A 14,810-nucleotide genomic window follows, 5' to 3' on the forward strand; every position below is an offset into this window, starting at 1 on the left:
CAGTAGTATCTTGGGGACAGCGACAAATTATGAATTCGATACGAGGAAATTCCCTCAGTTTGAAGTTTGGTGAATGATCTAGTACCTGCAATATTTGTGTTTTTTTGTCATTGAAAGTGGTTTGATTAGTTGTAGAAAATGATTACGAGAGATTTACCATGTATACTTTGTCGTTGGAAGAGTTTTGCATTTTGTGTGCACAATGATCAACTTATCTCCTTTTTTTTCAACCAACTTAAGTGATAATTTCTAGATTTAAGAGCGAGTTGATGGTTTTTTTAACCCCCAAATTTTATCAGAATAATGGATATATTCTTGCAAGGGCATTTTCATCATCTGAAAACTCACCGGTCACGACTACAAGCGGCTAGAACTGCAACCGTGGGCAACAATATCATTTGAAAGATAACCAAACGAAATGAATAAACATGTCGTTTTTCATTTCAGGGAACCATTTGCACAGTAACGCTGACATAGTGGCCATTTGGATCACGTGCACATCATGACATGATGTGAGAGAAGAGAAGCCTCCTGGATAGGGGGATCAACCAAGCATGTCCACCCCTACTTTTCCAAGCCCCAACTTGCACGACGAGGAAAGTGGACAGGAAGCACCTCTTCTTGATGCGGAGCCCTGCACGGAGAACGGTGATACAGATTTGGTCCGTGTCTAACTTCCATGATGACGGCGCTGCCTCATCTTCTCCATTTCAGAATCAAACGTGAGACTTGGACTTGCATGATTGATGCCTGCATGGCTGCATCAGCGAGTAGACATCCCAGGACCAAGAAGCCTCCAACCTTTGCTCTTTCTTCAAGCTATGGATGAAAACTCCATCTCCCAGTTATCTGATCGTATTATCTTGCTTATTTCTTTCATCATTATGATGCAGATTGCAGAACATGCTTATCTTGGCAGTAAGCAAAACCAAAAAAAAAAAGGAAAGAATTCCAAAAAAAAGACTTGCTTGCAGATGGCTGGACCATTGCCATGTTGCATGTTTGGATCTTAGGCCCCACATGTCTGAATGATGTTGTGCTGCGTTGAGTTTTTGTAAAATTGTTGAACCTCATATTTAATGAGCTTGCAAAGCTCCTCAACGAATGAAAAGGTGGGATGCTCTCCCCCCAATCTAAAAAAAAAGAGTCTATGAACAATTCTCTCCATATCTAAGATTTAAATAAGAAAGGAAATGAAACAGCATCTGACCCCTTGATCCCATCTCTGCACCCAAAAACATTTCAAGGTCAGGAATCACTGAATCAGGATACCATCCTTTTCTAAACTAAGCTGGTCTCCAGACACGATGATTGTTTAATCCTTTGCTCTGTTGCCTTCAGATTCAGGCGACCTGTTCTCTGCGACTCTGCCCAGAAAACAAATGCACGGTCCCCTGAAAAAACAACGAGTGATGCGAACAAAACCATCACTGTTTGGTAGCATAATGCCACTCGTTGACGAGAGATACACAATGGTGAAGTTCAATTTGCATTTTGAGTGCTCAAAATGCAAATTGAACTTCACCATTGTGTAGCTCTCGTTGAGTAGATCAAAATACATACATAGAACGTGCGATTTGGAATTCGGATGAGAGAGTTATAATCTCAGTAAGATCTGCACCTAGAAAAATTGATCAGACCAGTTTGGTCTAGTCCGAATTAGAAGTTGTATTTTAATACGGGATTTGTTAGGGTTTCGACTCCTAACAGGGCAAGACCTCCCCCACCATGTAGATATATAAAGGGCCACGACCGATTGAGGATATCCAATCAATAAAAACATTATCCAATCAATAAAGTTTTTTTCTCTCAGGCGTCCTAACTGATCTACTAAGTCTAGAGCAATCTAAGATGCGCATGCTCCGATGGGGTTCCTCCCGAGCAGGTGGTCGTTGGATCCTCGCAGGTTCGTGGTGAGGCCGGTCTGATCAGGTGCTAAAAACAGTTTGACCGGCCTCCGCATCAACGCAGCGAGGAGCATCTTTGCGAGCTGCACATTCGAGTGGGTTCGTGCGTTGGGTCAACACCACTACTTGTCTACTTGCCTCTGTACTTAATCAGGAGGGAGCTGCGTAGCTTTCTTTCGGCAAGAGGGAGTAGCTTGGAAGGGAGAGATTGTTCCGTAGTATAAAGCGAAGCGGCAACCACCGCCGAGATTTTCCTCAAGAATCTCCCGTCCCGTCTCTTCTTCCCCCACCCCACTCTTTATCCATGAGCACGAGCTGCGCGCAATCATAGAATCCACTCCCCGGTCCTGGTTCCGGCTGACGAAAGGCTCGAGCTTTTCTTGATTTGCGCCGCCGCCTGCATTGGGAGAAGAGGGGGTCCCTGTTCTTGAGCGCCGGAGCCGAGTCGCGGCCGTTCTTGGGTTGGGTGCGGTTGTCCAGGTATTGGCCCCCCTGCCTGGTGCCTCTTGAATTCCAGCCTAATTCACTTCTTTTTAGCACGCGGTTTGCCGCCTTGATGATTAGAGTGCTCGTGGTTCATCCGAGGTTCGGATTCAGTTGGGTTTTTCTTGGGCTTTGCTCCATTCTGTTTTGTTTTCTTTCGTTTTTTCGGTGGGAGAAGAACCTTGTTCTTCAGTTTCCTTCAATTTTTTTTTGACAAAAACAGTTTCCTTCGATTCGAGTCTTTAGAAATGGTTTCGTTAGATTTGGGAAGAGACTAGGTCTTTTGCTGATTTACATGTCAGATGGTCTCATTTCTTCAATATCACAAGCCCTCCTTCGGCAATCCGAGACGGACATTTCCTGGATTTGCAGGATTTTGCTTCCCTCTTCAACTGATAAAATTCCTCCTTTCCTCAGAAAAAAAAACAATTTTTTCTCTACCTGAAGATATGGATGAGCTTATCTTGATCCTATGTTAAAATGGGGATATTTGGATGTGCCTTAGTGCGAAGCGGCAAATCACAGTTTCATGATTGAGACATCAATAAAGTGGTCTAGTTAAATTAAAGAAGCTGGAACAGTTCCACGTACTGAATTCTGATCTGATAAAAATAAGATCAGATAATATAGCCAAGTTGAAACGGCAGGAGTCACTTTCAGCTCTACTAATGGAGTGGAAATGCGGACCTTTTCTTACCAACTATTTCCCTTATATAAACAGCATTGTAGTAGGTCTGAGCCGTTCTAATTGTCCTTTTTGTTGACCACACCACAACCATTTGCAGGTTCTGGAAGCATGAGCTTATGGTTTATCTTTCTCTTGCCTCTACTCTGTCTGCCTGCATGGGTTCGAGCAGAGGATTACTCAGATGTGACTGTAATTGTTCGAGGCTCTGAGACGATTGCTTCGACCAGTGATGAATTTGTTTGCGCCACCATTGATTGGTGGCCCCCGGAGAAGTGTAACTACGACCAATGCCCATGGGGAAGGGCTTCTGTCTTAAATTTGGTAAGTTCCAAGATTGTGCCTTTTTTGTAATGCGGCATTTGGTGTATCAGCAATGGAGTAATTTTGTTCTTTTTGTGAATTTTCCCAGGACCTGACTAACCCTTTGTTGGCTAAAGCTATTCAAGGTGAATATTCGAACTACTTAATTGAATAATTATCTAAAATATGGAGAAGTTTTCCCATCTTCTTAGTCCATCTATGGGAAGAAGATGACAATTCATGCTGATTTGTAATCTAATGTAAAATTGATTTACTGCTGAAGTGTACCATGTTACCTATGCCATTTTCTCAAATGTAGTTTGCCTACTTGATGATACTTCAGCATATTTGGTCATGAATTTATTCCTTTTCCACTTTTGTTCTTGTAGCCTTTAGCCCATTGCGTATCAGAGTCGGAGGCTCTTTACAAGATCAGGTGTTATATGGAACACCAAATTTAGAATCTCCATGCGATCCATTTACAAAGGTTTCAGGCGGTCTGTTTGGGTTTTCTCAAGGATGCATAACCTTGGAAAGATGGGATGCTATTAATGATCTATTCGTGAATACAGGGTGAGCCCTTGTTTAGTTGTTTATTGCCCTCTGCATTTTCTTCAGGATGTTTATTATAGCATGGATTTTTGAATGTGCCACATCTTGAAACTTACTATATGAGAACATGACTTCAGATTAAGAATATCCTTATTATGTTCATTTGCAATAATTCAATTAATACAGCTGTTTCATAAATCTGTTTTGTTTTATCCCTTCAGTGCAGTTATTACATTTGGTCTTAACGCGCTTCAAGGACGACAGCAGATACGCAGAGGTGTTTGGGGAGGCCCTTGGAATTCAAGCAATGCTCGAGAGTTCATGGAGTACACAGTTTCAAAGGACTATCCTATAGATTCTTGGGAATTTGGTAATGCAATGTGATAACATTCTTATTTGCTGCTTTGAAGTTGGGAATATCTTCCATTCATGTAATGCTTATAACATGATGTGCTCATGTCATAGGTAATGAATTGAGTGGAAGTGGAATCGGAGCGAGCGTGGGAGCTGAACAATATGGAAAGGACTTAGTTGAACTCCAAACCATCATCAATGAGTTATATGGAGATTCCAGAAGACCACTGGTCGTAGCCCCAGGAGGATTTTTTGACCAAAAATGGTTTGCTGAGCTTCTTGAGGTGTCTGGGCCAAATGTTCTCAATGCAATGACTCATCATATTTACAACCTTGGTGCTGGTGAGTCCTTTTCAGACATAATGTTGGCCCTACTCCTTGAGTAATCTCTGTTTTCTGTCGTACATCCAAATGACATCGACACCATTCTGCTAACTTCAATCTTGATCAGGTAACGATCCACAAGTTCCAAATAGAATTTTGAACCCACAATATTTGAGCCGTGCTTCTGACACATTCAGAAGTCTCCAACTCACAATACAACGCCATGGACCATGGTCTGCTCCATGGGTTGGGGAAGCTGGTGGTGCATATAACAGCGGCAGCCGTCTTGTGTCCAATACTTTCCTGAATAGCTTCTGGTGATTACTTGTCTGATGAATTAGTAGTCTGGTCTTCACCTTGGTTACTTTCTTGTCTTTTTTCTCATGTTTTCTGTTTCAACTAGGTATCTTGATCAACTTGGGCAGTCAGCAAAGTATGACACCAAGGTGTACTGCAGACAGACGCTGATTGGTGGCAACTATGGGCTTCTTGACACTGAAACTTTCGTGCCAAACCCGGATTACTACAGGCAAGTCTCTGTAATGAATATGTTGCCACAAACTTGCTCTACTATTTCGATATGCATTGGACTAAGCCACAGTATCTTTCAGTGCCTTGCTGTGGCATCGGCTCATGGGTACAGGAGTTCTTTCTACAGACATCAGTGGCTCTTCATACTTGCGTGCCTATGTGCATTGCGGGAAGCAAAAGGTACGAGTCTTCCCAAAGATTCTGATTACTCACCATTTGTGTTGCGTCCACCAAACTTAAACAAACTAAGGAAATATTAAAATTGTAATGTACTGACATGTCAACCTGTTAGCAAGCGTACCGTTCTGAGATTTCAAGTGAACCTATGCTGATCTCATTGCTCTCAAAATACTCCTACTATAGGGGGGCGTCGCAATCCTCTTGCTGAACCTGCACCGAAGCATGGGATTCATGGTTTCAGTCAGGAACGACCTCAATGTCAATCTTGCAGAGGGGCAAGGGATCAGAAGGGACAATATCTTTGTCCATGGCCTTAAAAGGACGGTTTCTTGGGTCGGGAGCAAAGCTTCAGACGGGTATTCCAAGAGGGAAGAGTACCATCTCTCAGCAAAAGATGGGAACCCCTTTGCCCGGACCATGCTCCTGAATGGAGTTCCTCTAGAACTCACTGAAGATGGCGACATCCCTCCATTGTATCCAGTGGAAGTTTCGGTCAACTCACCGATCTACGTTGCTCCTCTGACCATTGCATTCGTCGTCTTCCCAGACTTCGAGGCTGAAGCTTGTGGCCGATGATCAACTATAGGGATGTTCTGAAGAACACGGACACTGTAAAGATATGCCCTTTTGTTTTCTGATTTGTGCCCCAATTGGGCCACATTTTCACAACAATTAGAGTTCCCTGGTTACTAATGTTATGCTGATCCATGTCAATGCCATGTTGATGTACATTCATCAACATTTATAAATGAAATGTTCAGCATTTCACCCGGTATCAACCTAATTCCTGAGAAAATTGTGCCTTCAAACTTGCTGAGTGGTGAGAGCTATACTGACCTTCCCATAGGAATTCACAGTTTTCTTCTGTAAAAAAATGTACATTCAAATGGAATGCATGCACATACACATGATTAAATTTTTTTGGCATGAACAGATATCATAAAAAATAAGGAGCAAGTCTACAAGGTCCTTCGCAAAATCAAAATCCCATGCTTTTCACATGGTGAACTGTGTATACTCTTCATCAATTACAATAGGGATGGGGCTACCATCAGTTCTGCCAAATCAGGCAACTTATATATTGCTCCATCAAATACAAAAGAACCATCCTAAACAATATTGTAATTTCATGAGCTATGATACAAATGGAATAAATTAAAAGAAAGGGATCCTAGAGTAAATGGGTGAAAAAAAAACATTTCCTTTCTGTTCATCGAATATCCTCCATCAGCGCATGTAACTGTCTGGGGGATTACTAAGCTCCCCGTTACCTTCACAAACTCTTTGATGCCTGTCTCCAAATAACGAATTTAATTTCACTTAATATATGCTTTTATTTATTTTGTCACGACAATCTACAACTGAGGCTCCATTATATGACAGTTTTTTATGAATTCATTTGAGTAGTTCACATGTCTTGTCCAAAATGGCTGAAGATGTTTAAAACCAATCTCCAGCCATGGTTTACTTTGCCCATTATAATGTATAACTGCTGCTTGTTCAACACTACTGATATCTGTCTTTTCTTGATAACCCAAGCCTAACAGATGCCAAGATGGATCAATTGGATGGACATGGCCTTTAAATGCTATAAGCCCTGGTGGTAATGTTCCAAGCCTCCAAAGTGTGAAGTTTGACTTCAGATTCTACATACAAATGAGTAATGGAAGCTCATCAGTTACTTTCAAATGTAAAAAATATAGACTATACCGCAGATAGTTTCTATAATCAACTAGAATTGAAATTAATACTGATAAAAAATGAGACCAATGATGTTCACTTCTAATACTTGTATATGTTCACTTGTTTAATACTTGTAAATGTTCACTTGTTTACAATGAAAATGACAAAAAAAAGTTTATCAATTCTTACCTCCTTGACCCAATGATGGTATTTATCTTTGATAGTTGTCTTCCTCCATGCATTCAGGTCAAAAATGTTCATACCATATGCCCAAGCACACTCTGAAGGGTCAAAATTACTTGCGATGAGGGGATGAGAAAAGTTAAAATAATTCCTGAACCTCTTAGACATCACCCAACTGTCTCCACCTCTGCAAGTCTCAACAGCACCATTAACATTCCCAGCTAGATCAATATCCCAAAGTGGTGATAGGTCATGCTGGACAACAACGTCGTCATCAAGAAATACGACCTTGTTGAGGCTTGGGAACAACTGCATTTACAGATTAACAGTCATGTAATTGTGGAACTTTCAGCAAAAATGATGTATGTCAACAAATAGAACTGCACTTTGAACAAATTTGCGTCCATATACAATTTTTGTATCTATATAAGTAGAGAAAGCTCCAGATATCTCAAGGAAAAAAGTATTTATTCAGCATCATTTGCTTCTTGATCCCAACAGGACTAGCTAACTACAACATGTTCACAGTGGCTAATTTTACAGATTACAAAGCTAAAAGTACTTCAATTCCCTTGAAATTTTCATCATTTCAGCCCATCCTTCTATCAACATGTTTCCTGGTCATGTTTTTTTCTGTGTTTTTTTTGGCGCGTCTGTTTTAGTATAAGGGAGGTTTTGGGTGTGTTGGGGTGTTCTTTGTACTGAGTTTAGGGGCTTTCCCTTCTCTTTTGTACTCTTTTTCTATCTTAATGAAATGACACGCAGCTCTCCTGCGTAGTTTGAGAAAAACTACTATGCATTATTTACTTGATCATCAAATACACCAGAGCTGACAAAACTGCACTAAGAAAGGAACAGGAATAATAGTCAGAAGAAAATTCCAATACCTCAGGCAAGTATATTCGAATATGATTGAGCACGGAAGTATATGTTGGACTTCCTGCCTGCAGCTTGGCTGCAAAGACCCTTGGACTATCACTAGCACTGGTTCTTGCAAGGTGATTTCCACGGAAACGATCTCTGACGGTGCGCTGAGTTTCTATAGCTTCAAGTACAGGAACATTTTCTTTTGTCAACCAATCAAATTGGTGCACACCTTTTACTTCAACAATAGCAGGATAGAGAGAATTCAAAGCAAACCATGAATGCATGGCAGGGTAGGTTTTTTTGTCAGTAATAACATGGAAGACTATCCTCTCAGGATTCAGTGATGATTTAACTGTCGATCTGACCACAACTGAGGCTGCAAGGATGTTATCTGATGCTAACACAAAATGGTAATAGGAGTTGTCCGAAAGACGAGGCACCAACTCAGGGGGTGGTAGTTGTTTCCTTGCAAGGGCGTTTGAGGAGTATTCATCGGTTAAACGCAACGAAAGGCAATAAAGGCCTTTAGGAATAGCAATTGCAGCATAGTGTTTGTTTAGCTGCTCTGATAACCTTGATGATCTCAATTCCTTATCCATGCTCTCCATCTGCGTGGCATAATGAAGAAAATGAGTATAAGAACTGCATCAAGAGCAAAGCAGAAAAGTTGTATAGATGACATCATGAAACACTTGCTGATATTAAAACTTTGGGTTGGTGATCACTCACACTAAGTGCATGAGCTTTGTGGGATGTTGTGTAGGTATACCAAAAAAGGTTAAGAGTTTCTAGTTTCTACACAAAGGCCATACCAATCTGTTGTAAAATAACTTCAGATTTAGAGTCAGCTGGATCGAGGCTAGAATCATTCTTTGCTAAAAAAGTGGGTCCTAATGTAGCATCCTCATTACATCATTTAATCAAGTTATTAACCTTCAGAACTGAAAATAGTTAAGGGATGGTTCAATTAGATACCTTTCAGTTGAAAAGGTGTAAGTTTGTGAAACACTGAAACCGTATGCATTTTTACATGAAAAGACATCCTTTCATAGAAAAAAATTCCTATAGTACCCTTTGGACAATATAGATGTGTATACAAAAAACTCGACCTGCGGGGGCTAAGACAGCCCCCAAGCTTTTTCTAAGAGAGAAGACCTTCTCACGCAGGTCGAGAAAACCCCCGAACCTTATATAAAACTTTTCATTAATGTGGATAGTACAAGAAAACATCAATAAACAATCTCACAGCAAAGCATGGGTGATACACTCATTGAATTGCAAGAGAACAGGACATTGAGTTTCTGCAACAACCTAGTTTGTGCATCACCAAACACATTAACTAAAAACTGACATAAGCTAACAGTTTACTGCCAAAATCAAATGCTTGCACTGTCAATGTTTAAATGAAGCGGGGAAAAGAAAGAAGCTAGCTTACCGTTGCCTTAAGTTTAAAAGCAAATGACCTTAAATCATAATCATTATTCTTCATATCCCAGATAAATTCATCAAAAGATTCTGGAACCTTCAAATCAACAGGACCTTCCTCAGAATTTATCTCATCAAGCATCGAATACAAATCCCTCACAAGCCTCTGCACATTAGAATAAAAAACTCGAATAAATAAAGCAAATCCTAAAAATGGAAGAAAATAGAAGATTAAAGGACATAAAGTACCATGGAACCATCGTTGCCCCTACCAAGAAGGCGTGGACCTAACCTTCTTCCCAGACAATCTGATAATAGCAGCTGGTGATTAGTAACAAGTTGTTGACCAGAAATATTATACAATTACATTTTATATACAGAATTCAGCATTGAATAAAAAATGTGTTGCAACAGATAGCCAAATAATGAGAACCCACCCCATGCTGAGTTGCATATTGCCTTAAACCAGCAGCAACAATAGATACTTCTTTCTTAAAGATTTTATTGAAGTATATAATGAAATTCTGGAAGTCAGAATTAAGAGTCACTTTATTAATAAATGTGTCGATTATGATTCTGATGTAATAAAATTGGCAAATAGATCTCAAATTCAACTATGCATAGCTTTTAGATATAAACTTTTATCCATTTGGAAGCAGTGGTTCATCCAGGCATAGCATTTCAAGGAAAAAGTGCACAGAAACCATCCTTCTTGGCTTCTTGTAAGAAAGACCCAGCACCCCTCGCTACCCAATACTCTCTGGAGAGAGGTAGGGGCATTGCTTAGGATATTAACTTGTTAAGCTTTTCTACCTATAAAATGCACCCAATTTCTCATTGAACCATGAAAATACCATGACTACAGCAATGGAAGTCGCACGTGTTCCAAAAGCAACCTTAGCAACTACTTAAGATGGCACATAAGCAGTAAGCATCCTCCTCTGGAGTTACCTTTAATATACATAGGCCAAAATAAGCGGTTTCTGGAAGCTAGAGCAAACCAAGTTGGCATGTTGGCAGTTAATCAGCACACTAAGCATGTATGCGACCAAATAAGCTGCCCAAATAGGCCCTAGATTCTAGCAACAGAAAATGTTCGAGTCGCGATAGTCGTGACCAATGCAGTTACACATGAGTGCAAGGTAACAAGAATTGAGGTTAAAAACGCCAAATTATCAGCCTCCATCCGGTTATTCACCGACCGGATCACGCAATTCATGCTACCGTGTACACATGGAACATATCTAGTCAGGCAGTGCATTTCCTAAACTGTTTCAGTACTAACAGTGCACTGCATCGCATCATTTCAGGAATGGAAGTGTTGCAGCACACGCCATTTCAGTAACGGAAGATCATTCCATTCCAAGAAAGGAATGGAAGTAGCTATACGCATCATTTCAAGAACAGTAGTAGTAGCAGCAGCAGCAGCAGCAGTGTGGAGTGCGTACCTAGGGAGGAGCACTTGTTGAAGCCCTCGAGCGTCATGACGGCGGTGAGTATGAAGACGAAGGGCAGGAGGAAGGCGAGGATGAGGACGGTGTGGAAGACGGTGCGGTAGGAGAAGTGCCGCGCGGCGGCCTTGAGCCTCATCAAGTCTAGCAGGCCATGGCTAGTGGAGATGGTGATGCTCCTCATGCTTGGCGAGAGGCGGATCTGCATCCTCGCTGGCCGACGCCCACGCCCACGGCCGCTGCTCCCTCTCCTGCCCCCGGGGACCAGACGAGCATCGGGAGCCGCGGCGGCCGGCGGGGTGGCTCAGGCGGGGCATCCCAGCCCGGCGGCGTGGGGGCGGGGGGCGCCGCCGGCCGGATCCGGCATTGTCGCGCTGGGAGGGGAACAGAACCGGCAGCCCCCTCAAGAAAACCAAAAAAAAGCGATCTTGATTGCTCCCCGGCCCCGGTAACCCGTTCTTGATTCGCCTTGCTCTGGGTCCTGGGCGCGACGAATCCCGCGCCCGGATCAAGAAACCCCCGGCGGCTGGCTGGTCAGATTCCTCGCCCGATTTCTTGCTCTCCCTCGGGCAGGCGGGCGGGCAGGGAAGAAGAGCGAGCGGATCGCGCGGGAGGAACGGGAACGGGAATGGGCGGGGGGAAGGGTTTGATCTGGGGTTCTCGGCGGTGAGGTTCCGGGATTGGGGATTAGGCGAGGAGTGGGGAGGAGGTGGGAGAGGAAGCGACGAGGAAGAAGACGAGAGATTTGACCCGATGAACAGGGCGGCACGGCACGGCAGCGAGCCCGAGTGCGTCGGTCAGGTCGGCGCCGGGTCGGAGAGACCCCGTCTGTCCCGCGTGGCGCGGTTGGGTCAAACGCCCCCGGCTCGGAGTAGACCCAATCACCTGACGCCAGCAGGTTGCGGTTTCGGGGAAGAAGATGAATGGAATTACTCGGACAAGTCCGCAGCACGATGGCAGGCCATCTGGCCATGGATGGAATTTTCGACATCCGTGCAAGTTTCGGTGGAAATGCTGCTGATGGGGTTGCTGAAAATGGTGCGGGTAGTTCGTTTGTTTTTCTTTGGAAATTTGTTTGTTCACATTGTAGTTTTCTCGTGGGTAGCCAAGTCACTAACATACAAATTTGTACTCAAATACGTGTCCTACGAAATACCAATATTCAAATAATTTACTGACCATATGTAATGTTTTGATTATCTTCCGAAGAAGTGTCTACGGGACACTCGGGTGTTTCAGGGAGGATATCACACTTTCCATGCCATCGGATGAAGATCCAAAGGCCATCCTCATTCCACGATGTGTCGGATAGAAATCCGGTTTCTATAATCTAGCTGCGGTTCGGCTAACACCTGAACCTTTGTTAATTTTATCATGAATAGTCCATGCACATGAAAACTCATTTTTTTTTGGATGAATCACGTAGAACTCTACTTCCCCGTCCCAAATTGTCTGTGTACATCTAAATAAATAGCAAAATTTATGAATCTATAAATATCAAAACGATTTACAATTTGGGATGGAGGAATTATTATTCATGTATATTTGTCATTTCACACAACGTTTTAGTATTTATTACAGCTTTCATTATTTTACAAGAATTATTGCTCCAAGGTAGTGGAGTTCTTTCGCGAAAAAAAAAAGGTAGCGGAGTTCTTCAAATGGCCATTTAACTCTCACAGGTTGGCGATGCCAAAAGCGTTTCAGACATGCACTTAGTGGGGAAAAAAAAACCCACCTATCTCCATTGGCCCACGCCCAAGCTCGCTGTCTCTCGCGTTGCCACGATCTGGCCCATTGTGCATGGTGGGCCTCAATTCGCGGTTTGCCCAGGTACAAACAAGAAAGAGAGAGATCGATGCGCACAACTACTACGCATCATGATTGATTTTCGACGTGAGCCGCTCAGCACCGACAGCACCACCCACGGCCTACTCCTGCTTGATCACATTTTGCTCTGGGCCTTGCTGTGGGCCGTTTCTCATTTTGTATCATTTGTGAGGTGGGCTCCTGGACCCACATTGGTTACAAAAGGCGATCCTGTTTCATCTGGCTCTTCAAAGAAATGATGCTTCCTAGGAATTACACAAGGCACAAAATTAAAAGGAATGCGGGTGATGTTAGAAGTTCAACTAGTCAGGTTGGCGCGATGCGCGATGTTTAAAATCAAATAATAATGAAATACAAAATTGTCATCTTAGCAAATTTGTCATCTTACTTAAAGTAGCATCGCGTCGATGCATCGACAAATAAATAAATAACACATGATCTGAAATCAAATTGATCGCATCAAATATTTAATTCAATTAATTTTTTAATGGTAATGGTCATTCGAGCACTGTATAACTTTTTATTTATGAATTCACTAACATTTGGTTTTGATAGGGGTAAAAGTTAAAATTAGCTAGGAAGGAATAATTTAATCATATTTTGTGAGTTTATGAAGTGAAAGCAAAGTCCAAAAAGTAGTAGGGGTACTGCATGTGAACGTAGTATACAAAATTTAGTTATTTTCATACATAGGAAATAATTAAATATATTTTATACTTTCCATACACTATAACATCAAATAATGAAAAAACCGACATCAATAATTATTTTTAAAAAAGATCATGAGACCTTCTCAATGGTACGCAGGTCCGACCAGATAATGTGTGGGTCCTGCTGGGTATATGTGTCCCACCTGAATCTCATGTGGGTCCCACCTAGGTCCCACTTTAATAGTGTGGGGATCCCACATGGATTCCGCTGAACAATACATGGATCCCACGTGGGGCTAGGATGCATAAGAGGGCACCAAAGCTAGGAACTTTAGTATCTCTATATAGATATAAGCGATTAGAAACAACGGAGTCGTAAACAACCTAGTAGAACCTAACTTATTAGACCTGAGCATTTTGCAGGCTGGGTTGGGCTCAGGCCGGGCTGACAAAAAGTCTGATTCATTTCGGGCCGAAAATTTGCGCTCACGAATAGCCCATGGGCGTTGTCAAGTTGGGCTCGGGGTTGGGCTTGGGCCGTCCGTTCTTTTTTAGTTGAAAAATAAATGAAATTAATTGTTTGAGCAGACTCGGACCGGTCCGGTTTTTTTCAGGCTTAGTTTTCGCTAACCACGCCCGGTCCGATAGCTGGTGTGGGCGGGCCAAAACCCATCAAGCTCGGATCAGGCTCGGATCAGGCTTAAAATGCTTAGGTCTACCGTGTCTCCCCCATCATCTGTACTCGCATATATCCCCTGAACAGCAGATCGTTAGCATTTTCATCATATTCGATCTTTCCACAGGTGATGCTGGTACAAAAACAAGTAAACCGCGCCCTCGATGTGGTGGTGTGCACAAAAATTTTAACTTTACATTTGTAGATATTTCACACGTTACCATGCATGCATGCTCAGAGACCAAATGTACCGACAAAAAAGCAGAGAGCAAAATTAGAATCTTGATCCCTAATGGCTATGCAGCAGGTTCAAAAGGCCGGCGCTAAGAACTTATATCTCTACTTTATTGTCAGCATCACGAACCATAAGGTATCACGTACGTAGTGTTGGTAAAATTAGTCTCTTTAAAATTATATTCATATATATACTGTACGCAGCGTCAGCTCGAGAGCTAGGAGCTGTGCAAGCCACCTATCAGGAAAGAAAAAACAATAAGTGGTCCAATAATAACCGTCATGTATCAGTGCACCGTAATTCAAAACCACCGCACTAGTCTACCAGATAATCCATCCACAAATTAAATATAACTTTTTTTAGATTTTCTCAAGTCAAACTTTTTTCAAGATAAAAAATTCATAAAGATGGACAACGTAAAAAAACATATTACTAGTTTTATCGTAAAACCAATGATCTTAATGTGTAACTATTTCTATTAAAAATAATTT

At 42.1% G+C, this 14,810-nt stretch overlaps 2 protein-coding genes across 2 annotated transcripts; one reads left to right on the forward strand and one right to left on the reverse strand.

Moving 5' to 3' along the window:
- The first annotated feature begins 1,865 nt into the window (after nucleotides 1-1,865).
- Nucleotides 1,866-6,103, forward strand: LOC101758357 (heparanase-like protein 2). Its single transcript, XM_004962933.4, has 10 exons — nucleotides 1,866-2,387; nucleotides 3,176-3,399; nucleotides 3,488-3,524; nucleotides 3,768-3,951; nucleotides 4,152-4,300; nucleotides 4,396-4,626; nucleotides 4,736-4,925; nucleotides 5,012-5,137; nucleotides 5,220-5,319; nucleotides 5,503-6,103. Exons 2-10 carry the CDS (start codon nucleotides 3,187-3,189, stop codon nucleotides 5,893-5,895), a joined length of 1,623 nt encoding a protein of 540 aa, XP_004962990.1. The 5' UTR covers nucleotides 1,866-2,387; nucleotides 3,176-3,186; the 3' UTR covers nucleotides 5,896-6,103.
- Nucleotides 6,104-6,259: 156 nt separating this feature from the next.
- LOC101758763 (probable galacturonosyltransferase 13) lies at nucleotides 6,260-11,728 on the reverse strand. Its single transcript, XM_004962934.4, has 6 exons — nucleotides 10,926-11,728; nucleotides 9,727-9,785; nucleotides 9,488-9,643; nucleotides 8,073-8,660; nucleotides 7,192-7,494; nucleotides 6,260-6,965 (listed from the first exon to the last, which is right to left on the reverse strand). Exons 1-6 carry the CDS (start codon nucleotides 11,134-11,136, stop codon nucleotides 6,675-6,677), a joined length of 1,608 nt encoding a protein of 535 aa, XP_004962991.1. The 5' UTR covers nucleotides 11,137-11,728; the 3' UTR covers nucleotides 6,260-6,674.
- Nucleotides 11,729-14,810: the final 3,082 nt, after the last annotated feature.

Source organism: Setaria italica, chromosome III (assembly GCF_000263155.2).
Source record: "Setaria italica strain Yugu1 chromosome III, Setaria_italica_v2.0, whole genome shotgun sequence".
Classification (NCBI taxonomy): domain Eukaryota; kingdom Viridiplantae; phylum Streptophyta; class Magnoliopsida; order Poales; family Poaceae; genus Setaria; species Setaria italica.

Bases quoted from the DNA above. Each gene is read 5' to 3' on its own strand.
- LOC101758357 (XM_004962933.4), top strand. From the start codon at position 3,187: ATGAGCTTATGGTTTATCTTTCTCTTGCCTCTACTCTGTCTGCCTGCA. The intron at 4,301-4,395 runs GTAATGCAATGT...CTCATGTCATAG, and splicing joins TATAGATTCTTGGGAATTTG to GTAATGAATTGAGTGGAAGT. The intron at 4,627-4,735 runs GTGAGTCCTTTT...AATCTTGATCAG, and splicing joins TATTTACAACCTTGGTGCTG to GTAACGATCCACAAGTTCCA.
- LOC101758763 (XM_004962934.4), bottom strand. From the start codon at position 11,136: ATGCAGATCCGCCTCTCGCCAAGCATGAGGAGCATCACCATCTCCACT. The intron at 9,644-9,726 runs GTACTTTATGTC...TCTAATGTGCAG, and splicing joins GGGGCAACGATGGTTCCATG to AGGCTTGTGAGGGATTTGTA. The intron at 7,495-8,072 runs GTATTGGAATTT...CTGTAAATGCAG, and splicing joins TTCGAATATACTTGCCTGAG to TTGTTCCCAAGCCTCAACAA.